Below are 26,164 nucleotides of genomic sequence, written 5' to 3'. Positions count from 1 at the left end.
GCCCCCATGGTAATGGTCAACTTTGGTTTCTGTATCCCTCTCTAGTTTTTAAGCATGGTTCTTGTCATCACTCATTTATTCCTACTTTGTGTGAGAACCACGCTAGCCATCTTCACTGCATTTTCCTCAGCAATCCTATGAGACAGATACTGCCATCATGCCCATTATCAGCTAAGAATACCAAGATTCTTCAAGAATTGTGTGGAGGGCACTCCACACTAATTCAGGCATACGACAAGTGTTCAGTAAAGGTTAGCTAAATCTGCACTCTCTCCTAACTGGCTTGCTAGAACTCTAGTTTACATTTAGATCCACAGACATTTGAGGTGACTTAAGATGGCATTGGACAAAACAGCTTTGATGTATAGAAAGGTTAACTCTGGGACCTCCTGCTCCCTCTAATCTCTCAGGGCCAAGGTCTCCTGCAAATCCCCTTTTGGGCCATCCATCCAAGTCTGTCTTACTGAGATATCCCTTACTCTAAGATGATCTTTCCCTGCTTACTCCTCCCCTTAGAGCTAACTCCTCTTGCATGAATTGTCCTCCCAAGGACTTAGCATAATACCACATTTAGTTACACCAATTTACACAAAAGTGTAACTGACCGACAGCATTAGTAGAAGGGCAGTATTTATCTTTAGGGCAAAAAAATACCCCGAACCCTGATCAATCTCTAGCAAAATGAACAGGATAGATTGGAGGAAAAGTGTGTGAGCTATTCTATATCCTTCTTCTACGCCAGCCTTCGTCTAACTTCCTTCTCTCCCAAGGCAGAAGGTAAGAGGCTATCAACACCACGCGGTGACCTAATTCCAAAATACTGTGACCCCTGATCTCTCTCTTGCTTAAGTATGACTCAAGGAAGTCATCACAAACAATGTTTTAACCAGATGTCTCATTCAATTATATGGATAGGGATTGGGTAACTAGAGTTAATCACTCCACAGTAATCATGGGTGCTTACCTAAGAAATGTTTCTCTTCCCACACCTTAGCTGTTTATACTAACAGACACCGTAGGAGGGGAGGTCAGTGTGAAATCTCAGCTGAAATCTACTCTGTAAATCCCACTCGGCTTGTTGGCTCTAGCTTGTTGAGGATGTGTGTTTCAACTTTTGCTTTCAGTTATTCCCGGAGACAAACCTGGCAAAAAGCAGAGATCTTTGTTCTCCCCTTCCAACCACACAAACAGCTTTGCTTTATGCAATAAGCAGTATGCCCTCTGGGAGTGGCAGGAGAAATGGAATTTGAAGTCCCTCCAGGAAGTGAAGTGATCATATCTAGGCTCTGATCTGTAATTAAAGCTCATAAACCTAGATCATATTTAATTACTAATTCACCAAATTAAATACCAGCAGTTTCCATTTACTAAGCACCTATTACTATGCAATAAGCACCGTAAGTAATAAAGCCCTCATTTTCATCATTGAGAAACCTATGGATTCAAGATCATGTACCTTGTCTAAGAATATCCTTGTCTAAGAATAATGATACGTGGTGGAGTTGAGACTGAAACCTGGAATAACTACCTCTGAAGTCCAGGTTGTCTCCTGTGCTATACTGCCTCCCACTATTATTTAATTAATTCATGTTAGAAAACAAGAAGTTTTCCATAAATCCTCAATTTGGAAAATTTCAACAAAACTTTTGTTCAATTGAGAATAAGATATCTTTTTAAAACGTTTTAAATTTTCACATAAAGATAAATTGAGGACAATATTTCAACTTCTTTTTGCACAAAAGGAAACTGGGGCTTAGTGAAGTGAACAAGCTTCCCCAAGTCACAGAGCATGAGGTCTTGTTCCTGGTCTCTCCTTTCTTCACTGTACCTACTGGTAGCTAAATAAGAGCTCATAGATGTATATAAAACTTCTATTTATGGCCAGGGTTAACAATTAATAGGTAGAGATTTGTTCTCTGGACAAAGGATTTGGTGTCAAATAAGACTGGAAAATGCTACATATCAAATTCCCCTTTTGGAAATTCCCAATACACCTTTTAAAGGCTTTGCAAAATCCTGCCTTTAATTAAAAGGAAAAGAAAATTTAACTTCATAACTGGTCTATAGTTTTCTTGTGGTATCTGGGTATCAGGGTAATGCTGGACTCATAAAACGAGTTAGAAAGTGTTCTCTCCTTTCCAACTTTCTGAAAAAGTTGGAGAAGGACTAGAATTAGTTCTTTAAATGTTTGGTAGAATTCATCGGTGAAGCTATCACGTCCAAGGCTTTTTTTTTGATGGGAGATTTTTTATTACAGATTCAATCTTACAGTTACAGGTCTTCTCAGATTTTCTATTTCTTTGTGATTCAAAATGTCTTGAGAGGTTTTACTTTCCTAAGAATGTGTACACCTTCTCTGGGTTATCCAACTTGTTGGCAATTGTTCACAGTACTCTCTTCTAATAATTTTTTATTTCTGCAGAATTGGTAATAATGTCTCCATTTTCATTTTTGACTACAGTAATTTGAATCTTCTCTCCTTACCCTGGAGGTCAACACCTGCTATTACGTATGTTCCAAAATAGCTTGAAATCATATTTCTAAAGTTTGACATGCATAAGATGTGTCTATGTATGTATATGTGAATATACATATAATCTAATATCAAGTCACAAAATGTTAATTTACTTTTAAATTTAGTTAAATAAATTTTCAATCAAAATTTGACATTATAAAGTATTCTAGGATTTAGATTCAATTTATTAACCCTCTATAAGCCAAGCACTGTATTATGTGCTTTCTTATCCATTCTTACAACATTCTGTAAAATGAGATATATTAGAGTCACTATGCAAGTATGGAAACTGAGGTCTAGAAGGACTGATTAAGTGTCAAGATCTCAAATGGTGCAATTCCTAATATGGAGCTCTCTCCTCTATACCATGCTGCAAAGATGAGAATGTGGTTAACTGGAATTTCTGTTTTTCCCTTTGTCCTAAAAATGAGATACTAAAAGCTGCTAGAATTGTTTTAGCAAAGAGAGACACTAACAAGCATCAAGAAAAACATCACAACAAAGCCCCTCTGGCTAAGTGAGATTCCTAGTGAGTTATTAAATTCACTCAACAAACACGAACTGAGCCTCATGCAGCAAGCACCACACAGAAATCACAGACCTGATTCCCCACAACTTTGTGGAGTAAAAAGACATGTAAATAATTAAATTATTATGATAATGACTGACCATACACCAGTAGTAAACAAATCGAAGAGTCTTTGGGGGACTAGGGAAGATACAATTCTGAGCTGCAAACTAGTGAAAGGAGGTGTTTCAGGGCAAGAAAGGAGTATGTATGGAGGCACAGAGGCATGAGAAAGAACTTCATGTTAAGGGAAATTTAAAACATCACTGGAAACAATAGAAAAGGTGAAATTATGGAGTTGGATGGTGAAGTATGAGCCATATCATGAGATGCAAAGAGAAGACTGCATGCTGCTCTAATCAGTACAGAGCAAATGAAAAATCTTAACACAATGACACAATCAAATCCTTGCTAGAAAGTTTATTCTGGAAAAAGTAGGAAGGCTAAATTGAAGAGAGAGGCTCTCATTAGGGGCACCAGTACAGTTATTCAAATAGTCCAATGGGGAAATGAAGTGTGAACTAGGGTAGACAATGCAGAGAGTGGAGGATTAATTGAGAGCAGTGGATTTTTTTTGACTTTTATTTAACTCCAATAGGAATTTATAAGCACTAATACATATATACATGTATAAATACTGAAAAAAAATTCCCCAGATATTTAGCATGAAAACATTTTCTTTTCTAAATATAGTCCAGGAAACAGAAAATTTTCACAATTTCCTTGGTTGAAAATCTAAAGCTAACAGGCACCTCAGTGTTCAGTGATTTTGCTATTTGTCATCTCTGGCACTCTCATAAAACACACACACAACTAGAAGCAGTTAACATCAAATCTTCAATTTTATTAATTTACTATAGTGTTGCAATTCATTTTAAAGAAAAATATAATATTGGAGAAATGGCCAGTAAGATTTCCTAAATATGTCAAATGAGCCTCAAATGGCCCAAAAGAAAATTGACAAAATTAATCTTTATCAGTATCCACCTCGAAGATATGCTTCTAAAAGAGTATCTGCAGTACAGATAATCCTCTACTGAGTAATTTGCATTTATACTACTCTGCCAATTACACAAATGTTATTCCTTAAAACACTTAGGAATGCATAAACAAACACTGATGCCCAGCCCATTCTGGATAACCCCAAAATTGAACCAACTTGATCACAAATGCCTGTAACTGTTACACAAAGATGTATATAAAAAAGCTTCCAAGACAACATAACCATGTTCTTGAAAAAGAATATTCAACAACATAAATATGTCAATCACATCCCCTCAAATTCACTGACAAATTTATTAAAATTTCAGTTTTGAGAAGTTGAGTATAAAATTCTTTTGGAAAAGCAAATAAGCAAGAAAATCTGGGAAAACTCTGAAAAAGAGCAACAAGGGAGACAAGCCTGCAAGATTAAAATTTAAGAGTCTATAATTATGAATAGTATATACGTATATATAAAGACCAATGGAACAGAAAAGAAAATCGAGAAACCCAAATGCATACAGAAATTAAGTATTGACAGACATCTCAAAGCAATGAGGAAAACACAGTTTAAAAAAAATTAATAGACCTTATTTCTTTTTAAAAAATATTTTTAAGAGTATATTTTTATTTGTTTAACAGAGGTACTGGGGATTGAACCCAGGACCTCATGCATGCTAAGCATGTGCTCTACCACTGAGCTATTTTCCCCTTCCCTTGATCTTATTTCTTAGAACAGTTTTATGTTGAATACAAACTATGGAGAATTCCCATATACTCCCTCCCTGACCGCCAGCTTCCCCATCACTAACATCTAGCAATGCTGTATACATTTGTTTTAGCTGTACATTATTATTAACTAAAGTCCATAGTTTACACTGGGTTTCATTCTTTGCACTGTACATTCTATGGGTCTTGCCAAATATATAATGTCATGTATCTATCATCATAGTGCCATAAAGAATAGCTCCACTGCCCTAAAAATCCCCTGTGCTCCATCTATTCTTCCCTCCTTTCTAAACCCCATCCCTGGCAACCACTGATCTTTATAATCTCTATAGTTTTGTCTTTTCCAGAATGTCATATAGTTGGAATCACAGTATGTAGCCTTTTTGGACTAGTTTCTTTCACTTAGCAATATTCATCTAAGGTTCTTCCAATGTCTTCTCATCGCTTGATAAATCATTTCTTTTTTACTGAATAATATTCTATTGTATGGATGTACCACAGTTTGTTTAATATACTGAAGCACATCTTGGTTGCTTCCAAATTTTTGGCAATTGTGAATAAGGCTGCCATAATCATTTGTGTGCAGGTGTGGACGTAAGTTTTCATTTCACTAAAGTAAATATCTAGAGGCATGATATGCTGGGTCATATAATAAGACTACGTTTACCTTTGTAAGAAACTGTCTAACTACTCCAAAGTGGCTGTACTATATTTTATATTCTCTCCAGTGATGAATGAATTTCTGTTGTTCCATACCCTTGTCAGCATTTCGTGTTTCAGATTTTAGCCATTCGAATAGGTGAGTGGCGCTATCTCATTGTTCTTTTAATTTGCAATTCCCTAATGACATTTGATGATAAGCATCTTTTCATGTTTATTTACCACCTTCTGAATATCTTCTTTGGTGAGATATCTGTTCAGATCTTTTACCCACTTTTTAACTGAGTTGTTTCTTTATGGTTGAGTTTTAAGAGTCCAATCATACAAATATTAGAAGAAAACACAAGTGAATTCTTCTGTTACCTGAATGTGGGGCAAGACTTTAACCACAACCAGTCATAAGCAATAATGGAAAAGATTTTGTATTATATAAATAAAATTTTGACTGCATAAAAAGTTAAAAAACAACATATGCAAAGTGAAAGACCTGGGAATGATATGGAATGACATTTGGAACTTATTTCAAAGACAAAAGATTAATATTCCTAATATATAAAAATTTTTTTTAATACAGAAGAAAAAGGACAATTTGTTAGAAAAGTGAGTAAGAAAAAGTGGACAATTCGTAGAAAAATAAACTCAAACGGCCTTTTAAATATATGGAAAGTTGATCAACCTTACTCATAAGAAAAAAGTAAATTAAAACTATACTGAGTTTGAAACACACTCTGTTGGTGAGGTTGCTGGAGCCTCATAAATTCTAGAATACAAAATGGTACAAACCTCATGGAGGAAAGTTTGGCAGTATCTAACGACATTACATACTCATATGCATATATATATATATAAGCATTTAACCCTTTTACCCTGAAATCATTCTAGGAATCTATCCCAAAGACACACTGACAAAAAATAAAAAGTTGGTACACAAGGCTACTTATTGTATTATTTACTACAGTCAAAAGATGAGAAATAACCCAAATATCCATCAATAAGGGGCTAAATTATGGTATATCCATACAATAGAGTATGACATAGCTATAAATACGAGAGAAATAATTACCCATATTGCTATGCAGTGATCACCAGGCGATATTAGGTATAAAAGTCAGCTGGAGAAACGTGTGTAACATACCTTGCCATTTATCTTTTTAAAAATATTACTTATACTTTAAAAGGTTTTTTTTTTTTTTAATTCTAAGCTTATCTGTAGGGGTAGGCAAGGAACAGGGTAAAAGGGAAAGGAATAAATTAGATTTCTTTAAATATATTTTACATGTAGATCTGACTTTGGAATCATGTAGCTATTTTATAAAACAAAATTCAAAAAAATAAAGCTGCAGCAACAATTCCTAAATATCAGAAGCAAAAGTCAAATGTAGCATAACTATGCCAAGTCAAACTGTCCCACATGACTTTAAAGCACAGTTAATTGACTATATATGTTCTGCAATAAAAAGACTTAAATTGTTTTAAATAATCACATTGTTGTTACTAGTATGTGTATTATTATTTGGGGAAAGTTAAGTGGTGATTATGTAATAATGCAAATGAATAATTATGTTAGTCTCATTAAGAACCAAATTTTTTGGCATGGAGAAAGCAGAGGGGTAAAATGAGGTGCCAAATTTGAACTGGTAGTCCTGAATTTGAATTTGAAATATCAGATTGTTTTATCATGAAACAATACAAATATATGTCCGTGTTATATATTACATGTATTTCCTAGTTCTATTAACTAAAAAGTTCTAGACCAACCCAAAAGCAATGAGCACTCATAGCACCCAGACCTGTGGCATCTAAATATCATTTCTTACCAAAAAGAAACAAAGTTTCTTAGAGAAATGGCTGATTCTAGATCTAGGCAGAAAATGCACAAGATGAGTCAAACATAATGTCAAACAACTAAAAAAGCTACCAAAGACTACTGGGGCCATGGCACTATGGTAAGTCTTTAGGAAAAAGAGTCAAAGATGGCACAATCTAAGACTTAACAAGCACAATGGCAATGAAATGTAATACAGCAAATATGCCTACATTCAGGAGTTTACTGTAAACTTTAAAAATTTAAAATTCAAATTAAAAAACCCTCATTGGTTACTTTTGGAGAATGCTAGGAAATCATTATTTAAAAACTAAGAAATAACTGAAAGAATCAATGTTTATTTATCCTGCCTTTATTATACATACTATTATTCAGTGTAACTGAAGAGGTGAAGGAACATGTATCTTTATAAAGGAATCCCTATTAACAAATAAAGACGGGAAGAAAGAATTAGAATGTCATCATTTTGTATGTAAAACAGCTAGGTAAAAGCTAATGAAATGTAACATATTAATATTAAGTTTATGGAAAATGTTATCTCTAAGGCTACTAAAACTGTAAGCTAAATTTGAATTTTCAAGTGAAAAAACTCTACAAAGCTTAATTGTTAACACTTTTAATCCCAAGATCACAGGGGTAAGTCTGTATATTTGAAAAATATCAGACTAGTCGTCTGTATGTAAAACCTTTTCTATATGTACCCTTTATGAAGAGGACTTGCGCTCCTTCAAGTATATATTAGGGTACTTGCTAAGTATTTACCTTCTAAATTGCAATTTTAAAAAAGGATAATATTTTTACAAATTCTCAATTCTACCCTTTATTAAATATTCTCTGGAAAAATACAGAGAAAGGTAAGAGAATATGCATACAGTTGAACATTCTCCAAGACTGCCCCTTTTTTGATAAAGTCCTAGTATTTAACAGGGACTTCACATACATGGTCTCATATAATCCTTTTAAGAACCCAAGATACCCTTTCATGATAAAAATGTAACTGGGACTAGAAGGGAGCTCCCTCACCCTGATCTGAGAAACACTCACAGCTAACATAATAATGGTCAAAGACTGAATCCCCTAAGATTAGGAACAAGATAGGATGTTTATTCTTGCCATATCTATTCAACCCTGTACTAAAATAAAATAATTAAGCAAGAAGGGGAAAAAAAAGAGTGGGGGGACATCCAGATTGGAAACTAGGAAGAAAAAAAGTTATCTATTCACAGATGACATAATCATGTATACAGAAAAACTAAGAAACCTACAAAAAAAGCTAATAGAGAATTAATGAGTTCAACCAGGCTATAAAACAGAAGACCAATATACAAGTTATATTTCTATATACTAGTAATGAAAAATCTGAAAATAAAATTAAGAAAACATTTCCTTTCTAGTACCATCAAAAAGAAAAAAAAAAAACAAGGAGAAACAAATTTAATAAAAGAAGTGCAAGATTTGTGCACAAAAAACTACAACATCATTGAGAGAAACTAAAGATGACTTAAACAAATGGAAAGACTTCCCACATGGACTGGAAGATTTAATATTGTTAAGATGGCAATGTTCCCCATACTGATCTACAGAGTTAACAGTAATCCCTATCAAAGTCCTAGCTGCCATTTTTGCAGAAACTGCTAAGATGATCCTAAAATTTATTTGGAAATGAAAGGGATCCAGAACAAAGTTGGAGGAGTCACACTCCTTGATTTCACACTTGTCACCCAACTCCAATAGTCAAGACAGTGTAGTACCAGCGTAAGGATAGATACAGATCAATGGACTAGAAATGAGTCCAGAAATAAACCCTTAGTTATGGTCAATTGATTTTCAACGAGGGTTTCAAGATTATTCAATAGATAAAGAGTACTCTTTTCCAGAAATGGTGCTTGGGAAACTGGATATCCACATGCAAAAGAATGAAGTCAGACCCCTTCCTCACACCCATTAACTAAAAATAAATCAGGCCTTATATGAAAGAGCTAAAACTGCAAAAGTCTTAAAAGAAAACAGGTGTAAATCTCTGTAACCCTGGATTAGACCACGGTTTTCTTAGATATGACCAAAGCACAAACAACAAAAGATAAAATAAGTAAATTGGACTTCACAAAATTAAAAAACTTCAAAAGACACCATTAAATGAAAGACAACCCACAGAATGGGAGAATATTTTTGCCAATGATATATCTGATAAAGAACCTGTATTCAGGATTTACAAAGAACCCTAACAACCCAACAACAAAAGACAAAGAGCCCAATTAAAAAATGGGCAAAGGACAGAAATAAACCTCCACACCCACAGTGAATTAATCTATGACAAAGGAGGCAAGAATATATAACAGAGAAAAGGCAGTCTCTTCAACAAGAGTTAGGAAAGCTGGATAGCTACATGTAAATCAATGACATCAGACCATCCCCTCACACCACATACAAAAATAAATTCAAAATGGTTTAAAGAGCTAAATATAAGACATGATACTATAAAACTAGAAGAGAACATAGGCAAAACATTGGACATAAATCTTGGACATAAATCACAGCAGATTAGTCTCCCAAGGCAAAAGAAATAAAAGCAAAAATAAACAAATGGGACCTAATCAAACTTAAAAGCTTTTGCACAGCAAAGGAAACCATCAGCAAAACGAAAAGGCAATCTACAGAATGGTAGAAAATATTTACAAATGATGCAACTGACAAGGTGTTAATATTCCAAATATACAAATAGTTCATACAACTCTATCAAAAAAACCCAACAAAAAAAAAACCAAACAACAACAAAAAACCCCAACCCAGTCAAAAAGTAAGAAGTCTTAAATAGACATTTCTCCAAAGAAAACATACAGATGGGCCAACAGGCATGAAAAGATCATCACATCACTAATTATTAGAGAAATGCAAATCAAACCCACAGTGAAGTATCACCTCACATCTCTCAGTACGGCTATCATTAAAAAGAACACAAATAACAAATCACGGCAAGGATGTGGAGAAGTTTCGGAACTCTCCTATATTGCTGGTGGGAATGTAATTTGGTGCAGCCACTGTGGAAAACAGTATGGAGGTTTCTCAAAAAACTAAAAACAGAACTACCATACGACTCAGCAATTCCACTCCTGGGTATATATCCAAAAAGAAAAGACAAAAACTAAAACAAAACAAAACAAAAAAAACACCACTAATTCGAAAAGATACATGAACCCCAATGTTCATAGCAGCATTATTTATAATTGCCAAGATATGGAAGCAACCTAAGGGTCCATGAACTGATGAATGGATAAAGAAGATATGTGTGTGTGTGTGTGTGTGTGTGTGTGTGTGTGTGTGTGTGTGTGTGTGTGTGTGTGTGTGTGTGTGTGTGTGTGTGTGTGTGTGTGTGTGTATAAAATAGAGCAGTATTCAGCCATAAAAATTATGAAAATTTGCCATTTAAACCAACATGGATGGATTTGGAAGGTATTATACAAAGTGAAATCAGTCAGACAGAGAAAGACAAATATTGTAAGATATCACTTATACATGGGATCTAAAAAATGCAACAAACTAGTAGGATAAAAAAAGAAACAGACTCACAAATACAGAGAACAAACTAGTGGTTACCATTGGAGAGGGAAGGTGGGGTGCAATATACAGATAGAAGATTAAGAGATACAAACTATTATGTATAAAATAAGCTAAAAGGATATATTGTACTACACAAGGAATACAGCCAATATTTTATAATAACTATAAATGGAGCATAACCTTTAAAAATTGTGAATCACTATATGCACACCTGTAGCTTATATAATATTGTACATCAACTGTATGTCAATAAAAAAGATGTTATACACACACACAAAATGGAACATGACTGAGCCATAAAAAGAATGAAATATTGTCATTTGCAGCAATATGGATGGACCTAGAGACTATCATACTAAGTGATGTAAGACAGATGAAGAAAGACAAATATTAAATGATTATCACTTATATGTGGAATCTAAAAAATAATACAAATATATCTATATAAAAACAGAAACAGACTCAAAGACATAGAAAAGAAACTCATGGTTACCAAAGGGGAAAGAAGCGGAGGGATAAATTAGGAATAAGAGATTAATAGATACAAACTACTATACATAAAATAGATAAGCAACAAGGATTTACTGCATAGCACAGAGAACTGTATTTAATCTTGTAATAACCTATCATGGAAAATAACCAGAAAAAAATATATAACTGAATCACTTTGCTGTACACCTGAAATTAACACAATATCATAAATGAACTACACCTCAATTTTTAAAAAATGGACCAAGGATATGAATTTTTATCTCCAAAAGAAGATACACAAATGGCCAACACGCATATGAAAAGATGTTCAACATCATTTCAGTCATTAGGAAAATGCAAATCAAAACGAGGTAACACTGCACACTTAGTAGGATGGTTTCAAGGATGGATGATTAAGAACTGTTGGTGAGGATGTGGAGAAACGGGAAACTTCACACACTACCAGTAGGGAAAATGGTGTAACTCCTTTGGAAAAAGTTTTGCAATTTCTCAAAAAGTTAAACAGAGTTACCATGTGACCCAGCAATTCTACTCCTAGGAGAAATGAAAACACGTCCATACAAAAATTGGTAAACAAATGTTCACAGCAGCATTAATATTAACAGCTGAAAAGTGGAAACAATACAAATGGCCAACAACTGATGATGGATAAACAAAATGTGGTTTATCCACACAATGAAACATTATTGGCCATAAAAAGGAATGAAGTACTGACACATGCTACAGCATGGATGAACCTGGAAAACATTACGCTCAGTGAAAAGACGCCAGGCACAAAAGGCTGTGTATGATTCCATTCATATCAATAGTCCAGAATTGGCAAAACCTATAGAGACAGAATATAGATTAGTGGTTGCCAGGGGTTAGGAGGAGAGAATGGTGAGCTAATGAGCATGGTTTTCTTTCTAAGGTGTTGAAAATGCTCTGGAAATAAACAGTGGTAATGGTTGTACAACTTTGTAAATACACTAAACCCCACTAAATTGCATACTTTAAAAGGGTCAATTTATGGTATGTGAATTATACCTCAATAAAATTATTAAAAAGAGCCCAAGAGACGGAACTAGAAAATTAGTAATTACCAAAAAATACAAGAAACTACATAGAAAAAAATCAAAATAAATGTACAAAATTCAACAGCATTTCTATTAGTAATCATTTAGAAATAGAGATATCCCATTCATAGGGTGTCCAAAACTACAAAATACCGAGGAATAAGTTTAATAAGGAACATACAAAATACTAGAAGTTACAAAAAATATTTTAAAGGACATGTGACATCTGAATAAAGAAATGGACATGTTCCTGAATTTCAACCTGTCCCAAATTAATACACTATTTTTATGCAAATCCAAAAATCCCATAACTGCACAAAATGATTTTTAAATGTATATGAAAGAACTTGTAAGAATTGTCAATAATTTTTCAAAAAAGGATAAAAAAGAAAAAATAGGGAAGGAGTTCTGTCCTATCAGATATTAAAATTTGGTACAAAGCTATTATTATTAATTCAGTAATGCTACTAGTAGATGGGCTACCAAAAACAGAATATGCACAATAAAGAGGACTATTCAAATCAGTGGGGAACGGGATGGACTATTTAGCTAACCTATGGCCTCTTCTGGAAAAATGGGAAAAGTGAAGTTGGGTTCTTATACACACGAAGTATTAAATGCCACAATCTGATTTTAAAAAGAAATCCGTAAAATATTTTGAAGAAAACAAATGAGAACATTTACATAATTTCATAGAGAGCATTCTCAGCCAAAACTGAAAATCCAAAAGTCAGAAAAAAAAAAGCCAATTTGATGACATAACAATTTAAACAAATGTAAGTGAAAAGATAACAAAGATAAAAGAAATCATGGAAGAAAATATTTGCTATATGTGATTGGTATACATAAAGAACTCCTACAAATTGATAAGAAAACATCAAATAATCCAACAGAAAATGAACAAAGGATAGACAGGCAATTTATAACTAACCATAAATAGCCAAAAGGAGCTCAATCTCACCTGTAATCAGCAGTTTATGGAACAATGGGATTCAGTCTTAAAATCAGCACTTTTTATTCTGCAACCAACTTGGCCAGAAAGCAAACATTCCATATACCTGCATTATTTCTTTATTTTTTTTAAAAAACAGAGGCTGATAAGCCAATCCCTCACTCTCCCATTTGAAATAGCTTGAAACAAGTGTTTGTATTAGCTATTCAAACTCAACTGATTGCAAAGCGAAATTGAGAAATCGAAAACTACAACCACCACTACCTCTAGAAATGCAAATTAAAATGAGAACTCTGAAAATGTAATCAGATTGACAACACCTGAAAAGATACCATCCAATTCTGGCAAGGATGTGGGGAAACAGGTCCTTTCACATCCTCTTGGTGGGAGTGTGAGCTGCCAAAACTCCCTGGAAAGTAGTCTAGCAGTAGCTATTAAAGTATACAAAGTACACTGTTTTGACCCAGAAACAGCACATTTTTAGGAGTCTGTTCTACAGAATTAAAAGCCCTCCTATATCAGCAATATCTCCTAGATTATGAACTTCCCTGAACACTTCCTTCCCCCTCACGTCCTAACTGAAGCTTAGCTTGTCCCTGAAGATACTCCCCTGAAACCCTCTCTACCATTCTTCTCTCTCATACCTGTGGGTATGGAAGTGAGAGAACGGTCCTTCTTGTTCATTCCCACTTTGGGGGATTCTTCTTCCCTTCTCCTTAAAAAGTCCATCTTCATGTAGAGGAGATTAAGAGACTTAACATTAGTGATGATGTCCAGGATTAGAACCACACTTCTGGACTTCCTTTGCTGTGTTCTCTTTCTTACAAGTGCCCCATACTATTTCTACTGGCTCTACTCACTTACCTGTAGCTGAGAACAAATCAACACCGAGAGCCAGAGAGACAGTGTTAGGTGGTAGTAAAGAGGATTCAGAGTTCTGGATTCAAATCTAAGCTCATCACTAACCCTGGGTAAGTTCTCTCCTGATTCTAGTTTACTCACCAATACTACAACCTACACCATGTGTTTATTAGGAGGGATTCAAAGATACAATGGATCTAGAGAACTTAGGACAAAGTAAATGCTCAGCAAGTGTTTCAACAACACTGAAAACAAACACACCTTCAAATCTCAAATTTCTTACCCCCATACAAGCAGAAAAAAATGGTTTCTTCCTCTATTGGTCATGCATAGCTCCTTTAATCCCTTCTCTCTTTGTCCATGCCATCCTTTTCCAAGTGTTATATTTGGAAATTTGGGAAAATGAATTCGACAAAAGTGACCTTCCCCATATACTTGTATTCGCTCCTCTTAAAACCCATTTCCCATCTGCAGCAGTCTAAAACAAGTATCTGCATTAGTTATTCACATGCAACAGGTACCAAAATTAACAGGAGAAAAGAAAAAGTAGAAAAATCTTTAAAGACATCAAATGGACTTAGAAGCCTGGTAAATACAATTTAACGAGTTCCAACCAAATCAACGTCACAAAAATTTAAACAGAGGAAAGCTGAGATGTCTAGAATACTTACTTTTGCTAACTTCAATGTATCAAATGAAACAACATACTGAGAACTGACTCCTAGCAGTGTCACCCTGCTCTGTCCTGACCCCTGTGGAGATTCCAAGCACACACTCCATACTGTCAGTCTAGCGTTATTTCACTCTCCAGCTGAAAAGACCTTTGATGGCTCCCTATGCCTACAGCTTAAAGTTTAAACCACTGTGCACTGTGCACTCCAAAATCTGGCTCTAGTTTACCTTTCCAGTCTTGTTTTCCACCTCCAATTCTCTAAGTCCATCACAACACACACTCCACACTATTTCACATCCATACCTTGCTCGACCTATTCCTCTGCTTTGAACATCTTCCAGCCCACCACCTACTGAAATTCCATTCCTCCTTCAAAGTAGCAATCTTCAGTGGAAAGAGCCCAGCCTTGAAGTCCAGATCCAGACTCAGTAGATTTCTAATTTCATCCCCACTACTTAATAGCTTAACAACCTTGAGCAAATACTTCAGTAGACATGTTTCCTCACTTAGGAGCAGGCCCACCACCTGTGGCACTTTACAAGGCTACTGTGAGGATTAAGCATACTGGTTATAAACTATCTAGCCCCACGCCTAAGGCACGGTAGAAACTTAATGGTATCTACTAAGCCATCCTTCTTCCCTGCTCCCACCCCCATCAATATGCCTACCACTCCCTAAATTCCCACAGCATGTTGTTTATACTACTGTGTTTATTACACTGTGAGCGCTAATACACTGCAGAATACTCATTATTTATGTATGTACCTCACTTCTCCATTAGGTTATAGACAAGATGGTTACAGCTATGGATTTCTAAATCTCTGCCACTTACCACTTGAGCAAGTTATTTGACCTTTCAGAACCTGTTTCTTCATTAATAAATTGAATTGGGGTTAACACCTTACAGTGTTATGAAGAGGTTTAAAAGAGTTAATATACATCAAATACCTAGTATAACGCTTGACAATCAAATACCTGGTATAATGCTTGGCATTTATTAAATTTCTCCGAAGATGAATCTGATCCAAGCAGCATGGGTGCTTAAAGAACACACAAATGGTGAAATCCATTTGCTTTATTAAAACCAATTTCACAGTGCAATCTTAATACAACTTTAACCTGCTACTCACCTCTTACTGATAGAGATACCCAATGAAGACAAAAATGGAGGTTCCTATGCACTTTACCTGAGAAATGCTACCACACATTCATGTTCTTCCAGGACCAGACTAAGTACTTCAGGACTTACAACTCACATCACCTCACTACACTTAAAACAGCATGCAGGCTTATCCCTCACGAGTTGTAAAATGTAAAATGATCTGCCAAAGTTAAAACCCTGAAATTAGTGGTCCACCAGGAAGTGGAAGCTAGTTGCCTACTCTTTATTCACTCTGATTCTAATGTGCTGTGTCATCAATTTCCCTACTCAAAATTCCAGTCAAACGTCACCTACTACTATGGCAGTATTTTCCCATTTATACACTTCCAACCCACTGCTCAATTTAAGAGACAAAACACTTGAAAATTAACCGCAGTGAAACCTAATCAAGGAAATTACAGAAAAGTGAGGCCGTGCCAAAAAAAAAAAGACTTAATATTAGAGTGTTTGCATTTCAATCTCAGTTGTACACTGACACTCGCACAGGTTGTACAGCACACACATCAAGAGCTCAGGAAAGGTTCTGGAAAGATGGACCTGGTTTTAAATCTGACACCACCACTTAGTAGCTTCGAAACTTAAGCACGTTACTTACGCCTCACATCCCGCATCTGTAAAATAGGGACTGGAACAGTATGAATCTCACAGGACTGTTGTATTAAATGTGATAATGCATGCTAAGCGTTCTAGCAAAGTACTTACAACATTTATTGCTATTGCCTGACCGCTAAGGTTCTTAGTAAATATTGTGGAATTAATGAATATTTAGCACATTTTATATCAGGAAGTAAGTGTACTACTAACTTTAATTCTATCCCAAGTTAAATAATGTTTAATAGTAGCAATACTGTTTGAGAGCAGTTTACAGTTTACAAAGCCCTAGCCATCCATAAACTCATCTGATTGCCAGAACATCCTTAGGGGATAAATACTTTTAAGATACGTGTTTTAGAAATAAGGAAACTGGTATCCATTAGGGTAACAAAGAGCCGAAGTTACCTATGTCTCCTCTTCCACTGAGATTCTCTAGCTCAGAGGTAAGTGCCAGAAGTTCTTAACCCAAACAGCCACTAAAAGGAGACAGAGCAAGTTACCACCCTCCGCAAGCAGAGTCAAGCACGTGAGTCCAGGAATAAGCCCGGGGTAGTAAACCCGTCAGAAGCCACTGATGACATTAATAATGCTGCACTGTTTGCTTACGAGGTGTCCTCCTACACCTTCAGGGCGGGGGCCAGACCTGCACACCGCCGCCCCCGACCCAGAGCGCCCAGCACAGGACCTAGCACCCCAAGAGGCCCTCAGTAAATGTTTGTGGAAATGGCACTGGAGGCTGGTACGAGGTTTTCCAGAGGCCCGAAACGAGGCCCACTCCGCGGCGGGGGTTAAGCATCTCAGGAGATCCAGAATCGTGGGGTGCAGAGGGTCCGACCGGTAACCAGGCTGGAAAGGACGGGTGAGGACGGGCGCCGCAAAGGGAAACCGGAGAAGCTGACCCGCTGAGGGGAGAGAGGGGAAGCGGGTCTGGCCGCAGCCACTGCTGGGAGGCCGGGGACCCACACAGGCTCGGGGCCGGGGGCAGCAGGGCAGTTGGCGTCTGGGGGGGAGGGGGCCGACTGCTGGTCTGAGAAGAATCTCGCGCCCAATCTGAGCAAGGTTCTGGGCTCCTCTAGGGACCCACTCCCTAGCCCGCGGCGGCATCCGCTGCACCGAGTACTCGCTGCTACCTGAAACTGCAGCAGCTTCTCTGTCTGCTCCTGGGTTAGATCCCGCTCCTCAGGCGCCGCCATCTTGCCGCCGCCTCTACGCTTCTGACCCGTCCGCACCGTCACCCGCCGGAAGTGACCTCAGAGGCAACCACATCCGGTCTGAACGGCTGCCGGCGGCGTGCAGCTGCGTTTGGGCGTGCGGGCTCGGCCTGCGGGCCAGGGGTTGGTGACAGTTCTCGCCGCCAGAGGGCAGCACTCTGGGGCCTAACCCGAGCACTTCCGGAAATCGTCGAGGAACTGTCTGTACGAAGTCGCCCTTAAGATTTATGCGCCCGACAAATCTGCCAAACTTAGAGAGAGCCCGAATGCTCCAAACTGGGGAAGTTCCCGAATGTCACTCGGCAGATTTCACCTGCTCCTTAACCATTTTCCCGTCATCTCCAGTATGCCTGAACGTTTATTAGGAAATGGTGGCTGTTCCCAAATATGGGTTGATTGATGTTTTATTCCAGCCATGATGTTTCCAAAAACTCCTGACAATAGGTTCCGAAAGTTCTTGAATACTGGGGGTGGGGTGGGGGGGCGTTTTCCAAGCCACCTTCCGGCTGGAGGCTGTATAAGGTGCTGGTCACTTGAAAGTCTTGACAAGGGGAGGGTATAGCCCAGTGGTATAGCACAAGCTTAGCATGCACAAGGTCCTGGGTTCAATCCCCAGTACCTCCAATAAAAAATAAAAAAGTAATGAACTAACAAATACATAAATAAACCTAATACCGCCTCCCCTCCCGCCCAAACCATTTGAAAGTCGTGACTTGCAAGTTGCCTGCTAGGATTGTTTGTACTGGTCGCTGACGATTAGTGGCGCTACCAGTCTTAGAGCTTTGGTCCACCCGTCTTGCAACTCTCTTCAACCTCTTCCATCGCTCTGCCCACTGGCCCATCTTCTCTGTGACCAAGGGAAAGGAGATCCCAGGAGTGGACTCAGAAGACTTGGGTTCAGGTTCTGGTGTCCACCTGGCAAACTGCGGGACATCCCTGGGCAAACTGTTACCCAAAAAACTGCGTTTGCCTCTTGGCAGGTGTTGAGCCAAAAGACACAACAAAGCCAAAGATCCAGAGAAGGAAGGATTTATTACTTGTAGCCGTTAGGTTAACACCGAAAATCTTTCCCAAAGTAGTGTCCCCAATAGCAAAATTGGGGAACTTTTGAGCTAAGGGTATATGCATATTCTTGAAGGTGCTTGGGTGGTCAGCAGAGTCCAAGCTTTAGTTGATTGACATCAGGAGGGTCAGAAAAGGTCAACAACATCAGCCCTTAGGTACCAGTTTTTCTGGTGGTTGAGCACTTCAGGCTAATCTTTACCTTTAAAAAGGAACTGGGAGTCTTTACAACTGAATCTTTGCTATTGTTAGTTCTCTTCCCTGATAGCAATCCTTTGTTTCCACATTCGTTTGTTCCCACATTCTTTTGTTTCCTTAGGATCATTAACTGCTGAGACCTGTTCAAGGACAAGCATTATGGCTAGGCTGACATCACAAAATGGCTTAAGCCAAAAATGGCTTCTCTCTCAAAAATTTTTTTTTCAGAGTTTTTAATATATATATATAAATACATATATATTTAGTTGAAGTATAGTCAGTTTACAATGTTGTGTCAATTTCTGGTGTACAGCATGTTTCAGTCATACATATATATACATATATTCCTTTTCATATTCTTTTTCATTTTCATTATAGGTTACTACAAGATATTGAATATAGTTCCCTGTGCTGTACAGAAGAAACTTGTATGTCTATTTTATATATTGCATAAATTAGTATCTGCAAATCTCGAACTCCCAATTTATCTCTTCCCACCCCTCCCCATTCCCCCCGGTAAGCATAAGTTTTCTATGTGAGTCTGTTTCTGTTCTGTAAATAAGTTCATTTGTGTCATTTTTTCAGATTCCACACATAAGTGATAGCATATGGTATTTTTCTTTCTGGCTCTCTCCAGGTCTTCCAATGCAGTGCTGCAAATGGCATTATTATATTCTTGTTTATGGTGAAGTAGTATTCCATCACATATATCTTTTATATATGCTTTCTTTATCCGATCATCTGTCGATGGACATTTAGGTTGTTTCCATGTCTCAGCTATTGTAAATAGTGCTGCTGTGAACATTGGGGTGCATATTGAAGGCTTAAATTCATCAGGAGACCTTACAATCCAAAAACGTGTATGAGCCTAATAATAATAAAGACTCAAAATAGTGAGAAGCAAAAATTGATAGAACTAAAAGGAGGGAAAGACAAATCCACAACTGTAGTTGGAGATTTGAATACTCCTCTCTCAGTAATTGATGGAACAAGTATAAAGTAAATTAATATGGATATAGAAGACATACAACACTACCCACCAACTTGACTTAATTGACATAAAATACTTCACCCCAAAATGATAAGAAAACATAGTTTTTCATGAGCACATAATAGATAAACAACAAGTTTATACTGTATAGCACAGGGAACTATATTCAACATCTTGTAGTAACCTATAATGAAAAAGAATATATGTATGTATATGTATGACTGAAACATGCTATACACCAAAAATTGACACAACATTGTAAACTGACTATACTTCAATAAAAAAAGTTTTTTAACTTTACCTTATAAGTTGATTTTTAAAAAAGACTTAAGAGATATAAATGTAATATGGAAACATTGTTTAGATTCTGGTTCTAACAGACCAACTGCAAAAAAAATTATAAGACAATTGTGAAAATCTGAATAGTTACTGAAGATACGCTCGTATTGATATTCTTATTTTTTAATCTATGATAATTATATTATTGTTGTAATGAAAGGGGATAAAAAGTCCTATTTTAGAGACGTGCTTATGGATGAATTGATACAGCACGTTGGATTTGCTTTAAAAGAATTACAGCACAAGGCAGTAGTGGGTATGTAGATGAAACGAGTTTGGCCAAATATTGATAATTATTGAAACTGGCTGATGGACACACTGGGGTTTATTATATTATCGTAATTATAATTTTAGTACTATTTTATATCTTATATTAATTTTGTTGTTATCTCTACATTTGTATATGATTGAAACTGTCCATAGAAAAACATTCTTTTTAAGGAACTTAGAAGTTATATCAACCAAATGCAATGCTGTGACCTTGTTTGGATCCTAAGTGGGCAAACCTACAATAGACGTTATTTATGGCACAATTGGGGAAACCTAAATACTGACTAGATAATGGATGACATTAAGGAATTTGGAAGAGGAACTTTTTTTGATTTTATAATAATTTTGTGGTTATGTAAAAAAGAAGATGAAGACTAAGGAGAAGGCGGGGCCAGGAGCTGAAGCTGTAGTCACAGCTGTGATCACACCTGGCACACTGATCTTGGTTTCTTCCTATTCCTCGTTGAAGTGGCTTATCTTTTTTCCCAGTTTTATTGTGATGTGAGTGACACACAACGCTGAGTAAGTTTAAGGTGTACAACCAGTTGATTTGATACATTCATATATTGCAAAATAATTACCATCATAGCTTTAGCTCACACATGTCTGACATTAATCATCACCGTTTCTTTTATTGAAATGTAGTTGATTTACAGTACTGTGTTAGTTTTAGGGCTATAGCAAAATGATTCAGCCATATAGATATATATATTTTTCAGATTATTTTCCATTAGAGGTTGTTCTAAGATATTGAATATACTTCCCTATGTCATAGTCAATCTTGTTGCTTGTCTATTTCATGCATAGTAGTCCATGTCTGTTAATTCCATACTCCTAACTTATCCCTGCCCCACCCCCACCGTTGAGCCTTCCCCCTCCTTTCCCCTTTGGTAACCATAGTTTGTTTTCTAAGTCTGTGTGTCTGTTTCTGTTTTGTATATAGATTCACTTATATTGCTCTTTAGATCCACATGTATGTGATATATTTGTCATTCTCCGTCTGACTTACTTCACTTACTATGGTAATCTGTAAGTCCAGCTATGTTGCTGCAAATGGCAACATTTCATTCCTTTTTTATGGCTGAGTAATATTTAGTTGTGTGTGTGTGTGTGTGTGTGTGTCTATGTGTGTCTGTGTGTGTGTGGGTGTTTTATATATATAGCACATATTCTTAGACTCACTGTCTGTTGATGGGCACTTGGGTTGTTTCCATGTTTTATCTATTGTAAATAGTGCTGCTACGAACATTGGGGTGCAAGTATCTTTTTGAATTAGAGTTTTCATCTTTTCTGGATATATGCCCAGGAGTGGGATTGCTGGATCATATGGTAACTCCATTTTTTTGTTTTTGTTTGTTTGTTTGTTTTTATTTTTTTTAAAGGAACCCCCATACTATTCTCCATAGTGGCTGCACCAAGTTACATTCTCACCAACAGTGTAGGAGGGCTCCCTTTTCTCCACACCCTCTCCAGCATTCATTATTTGTAGGCTTTTTGATGCTGAAGAAATGGCTTCTTCTTTTTGTTTGTTTGTTTGTTTGTTTGTTTGTTTGTTTTGGGGTAGGGAGGTAATTAAAATGGCTTATTCTTAAGCCTAGAACATTTTGCTGCACCAGAAAGTGATAATGAGCTCAAAGAATGATGCAGACATTACAGAAACACAGGAGGTAGCTTCAAGGGGCTTCCAGTGACCCAATCTTGGACAATTTGAGCACTAAAATAAATAATAGCAAATTACTACAACCTACTTGGATAAAGTTTATGAACCTTGTAGACATAACAAACAAACAGTTTATCAATATTAGAAAGCCAACCAATCTATGTATAAGGAATGATGGAACTGGAAAATTGCCATTTGGCAAGTATCATTATAATGCCTGAATCATGCAAAAATCAATAGATGCTATAATGAATGAATGGGTGAAGTTTTACAGAGGATATAAAATGTATAAGTCTTAGTGTATCCCTCCACAAGGTATTTATTAATTATAAAGGGAAAAATAGCGATTTTACAGTGGAGAAACCTGACGAACATCGTCTTAACTAAACGATCAATGTTAATATCACCAGTAAGTGGTGAAGTTGACACAATGTGCTTCCTATTTTGATGCACTGAGAGGAACTCAGCGGCACATTTGTGTTATTCCTGCCAAACATGTTTAAGCTGAATCCAATCGGGAGGAAACCAAGGTAACTCAAATTGAAGGGTGAAATAAGTAACTGACTAGTAATCTTCAAGAGGTCAATGTCATAAAAGAGACTCTCTTTATTTAAAGAGAAGAGCTGTCCTAGATTGAAGGAGATCAAACTGATTGCAATATCTAATCTGGGATTTTGTTTTCCTCTATTGTTGGGAAATTTGGTGAAATCTGAGTAAGTTATGTCAATTTGATAATGGTATTATATCAGTATTAATACCTTGATTTTTTTTTCTGAGGAAGGTAATTAGGTTTATTTACTTATTTAGTTTTTTGATGGAGGTGCTGGGGATTGAACCCAGGACCTTGTGCATGCTAAGCATGCATTCTACCACTTAAACTATACTCTCCGCTCTTTAATATCTTGATTTTGATAATTGTATAGTGGGTATGTAAATGGATGTCTTTATTTTTAGGAAAACACAAAGTGAAATATTTGGGACTGAAGGGACATGGTGTCTACAACTTACACAGCGACAGTTTAGGAAAAAGAGAAGACAAAAGAAAAAAGCCAATGTAGTAAAAAATGTTATCATTTAAGGAATATGGTGAGAAGCCTATGGAAATTATTTGCAGTTTTCCGTGAGTTTGAAATTATGTCAAAAAAAAAAAAAACTTGAAAAGGAAATCAACCAATCAAAAAAAGATAAAAGGAGCTTATTAGTGGGAATGTAAAATGGTTCAGTAGCTATGGAAATCAGTATGGTGATTCTTCAAAAACTTGAAAATAGAATTAATATATAATCCAGCAATTCTGTCCCTGGGTATAAAAGAGAGATTTGCACATCCGTGTTAACAGCAGCATTATACATAGTAACAAGGTGGAAGCAACCCAAATGCCCAGGGCCGGATGGATGAAGAAAATGTGGTACTGTACTTAACACTACTGGACTGTACACTTAAAAATGGTAAAGTGGGAGGGTGTACATATAGCTCAGTGGTAGAGTGCATGCTTAGCGTGTATGAGGTCCTGAGTTTAATCCCTAGTACCTCCACTTAAAAAAATGGTGAAGATTGTAAATTTTATGTGTTTTTTTACCCACAATTTTTTTAAAAGCCCAAAATTAAAAAAAAAAAAAAAGAAGTTAATGCAGTGAATGGTTTATAGATGAAATTATATAATACATAGGGAGGAATAAAGGCAGTGGATGAGACAAGACTGACTACATGTTGGTAATATCGAGGTTCAGGACTTGGTATGTGGAGCTGTATTATGTCTTTCTACTCTCTGCATGCTTGAAATTTTCCATTTAAAATGTCTTAAACATTTCTCCATTTCAGACTTCGTAAGTTAAAATTTTGATTCTGTGAGATTGCCTCTTATCATTACTCAATGTTATTTATTGATGTCTTTTGACCTTTACTGAGTTTCACAATTAGATGGAGAATTAGAAGGCTAGAACTGTATTTAGAGACCTCCAAAGATATTCCGGGAGGTGTCGAGAAACTGGGAATCTCTATCACAAAGAAGTGCTACATGGTTCAAAATATAATTTTAATAATAATTTTTAATATGAATGCTTTAGAGTAAGAGTCACATACAAGAGCAAGCATGGTTGCAGAATGATCTGGACCAGTAATTTGTATCAATTAAGCATAGAGCTAAATTCTGCTGATGGCTAAATTAGGAAGGAGCAGGAAGGAAGGAGGAAGTAGTTGGGAAGAACGCTTGCAGTGAATTTGCACCTCTATATGCAGCGTAGTGTTGCCTGAGTTACTGACTGAAGTCTCCGGGAATCAAATCAAAGCATCCAGGGGAGATCACAATGGGTGCGTAGACATGTTCAATAGTCCTTCTGTCTCCACAAAACCTGGAGTTAATACTGATGACTGCTTTGTTAAACTAGCATACTTTTGAGGTCTTTTCAGCACATGAGCCTGCAGTTGGGGGATGGAGAAAGAAATGTGGGATAGATGATGGAGGAATGCTGTGCTTGTGTTAGAGCAGGCAGATACCTCAATATGAGCAGAGAAAGGGGGACAGGTCAAATGGCAGGAACTGGGCAGAAATGAGGGGCATGGGCCAAATACAGGAAACCATACATCTTGTAAGCACCGTGGGTCCCTGGGCCGAGCAAGAAAAGCAGAAACCTCTGGGCTAAGTAGTCACACCTTTTAGGGTGATCAGTGCCCTGGAGGCTGACAAAAAAAGGTGAGAAAAGGCAGGAATCTCCAGTGTCCGAATTTAACCTTTTGCTTATTATGCCCTCATTACAATAAAATTAGCCTTGCAGATTAGAAGTACCCATCATGCACCGAGGCCATGACACTTCTGATCTAGATGAAATAAGGACAAAAATCCCTCCCCCCTTTGGAAAGGTAGAGTTGGGATGAAAATCAGGGAATATGACCCCAGACCCTTCCCTCCCTAATGAGTATTGCCCATTCATTTTCACACTCTGTGTAACCAAATTGCCAAAACGAACAAACAAAAACATCAGGGCAGCCCCTCACCTGCAATCCCCTTGAGAGTGTACTCTCCATCCCTTAATAAATCCTCACTTTACTTTCTTAACCTCTAGCATCTTGTCTCTGAATTCTTTTTGGGACGGGACAAGAACCTGGACACCGGTTACATCTACTGGCAACACTTGGACTGTTGTGCAGGGCTGGACGTGTCTTTCGTTCTTTTTCATGCAGCTGATAAATGACTGTTTTCTCACTGTAAGAGTGAAAACTGCAACAAAGTATTACTGTGCAAAACCGAAATGGCCCTTCAGCCCAATTGCTTCTGCTCCCTACCCCTGAAAAGCACCGCTACCCACAGGCTTGGGGTGCATCTTTCCTTTCTCCCTTCCTGTTCATAGTTGATCTTGAAGTTTCAAATCAGGAAGGGAAAATCCCAGTCTGGGCCCCCCAGTACCGTGTTTAAACGTCAGCAGCTTAGGCCAGGGTGCTGAGACTGGTCATTTGCCATCTGTTGGTCTTCTAGACTGTAATCTCCCCATGACCAACGCTGAGTTTTACTATATTTTGGAGACTATTTACTGAAGGTGACTGCGTGGAGGAGAGGCAGGTTGCCTGGCTACATTGAGTCAGCCTTTCTCAGGCTGGTTCATTCTTAAGGGACATTTAAGGGGCCCAGCCTCCAAGCAGAGACCGGCTCAGGTAACACAAACTCTGGCAGTCTGAGCTGAAGCCTCTCCAAATGAAGAGAGAAATGTATACGAATTGCACGAAAGCAACACGGCCTGGTGGGAAAGGCCCTGGACTTGCAGGAAAGATGCAATGAAGCCGCGAGACTTAATGTCACCACTCCAAGGCTCATCA

The 26,164-nt window shown here is 37.1% G+C and overlaps 1 protein-coding gene across 2 annotated transcripts in view; it reads right to left on the bottom strand.

Annotated features, from left to right (window-relative positions):
• The window catches only part of FAF2 (Fas associated factor family member 2), a 47,350-nt gene extending 29,484 nt beyond the window's left edge, over window positions 1-17,866 (bottom strand). Inside the window, exon 1 of one of the 2 annotated variants that reach the window (XM_010992417.3) lies at window positions 17,756-17,866. In XM_010992417.3, coding sequence (XP_010990719.1) covers window positions 17,756-17,818 — 63 coding nt within the window. In that variant the 5' untranslated portion in view covers window positions 17,819-17,866. Of the gene's footprint in view, window positions 1-17,030; window positions 17,084-17,755 lie in introns of those variants that run through there. The other variant, XM_064480112.1, reaches the window with a different exon arrangement.
• Window positions 17,867-26,164: the final 8,298 nt, after the last annotated feature.

The sequence above is a fragment of the Camelus dromedarius genome, chromosome 27 (genome assembly GCF_036321535.1).
Source record: "Camelus dromedarius isolate mCamDro1 chromosome 27, mCamDro1.pat, whole genome shotgun sequence".
Lineage (NCBI taxonomy): Eukaryota > Metazoa > Chordata > Mammalia > Artiodactyla > Camelidae > Camelus > Camelus dromedarius.
The sequence above is the reverse complement of the archived record's forward strand: the minus strand, read 5'-3'. Positions and strand labels throughout refer to the sequence as shown.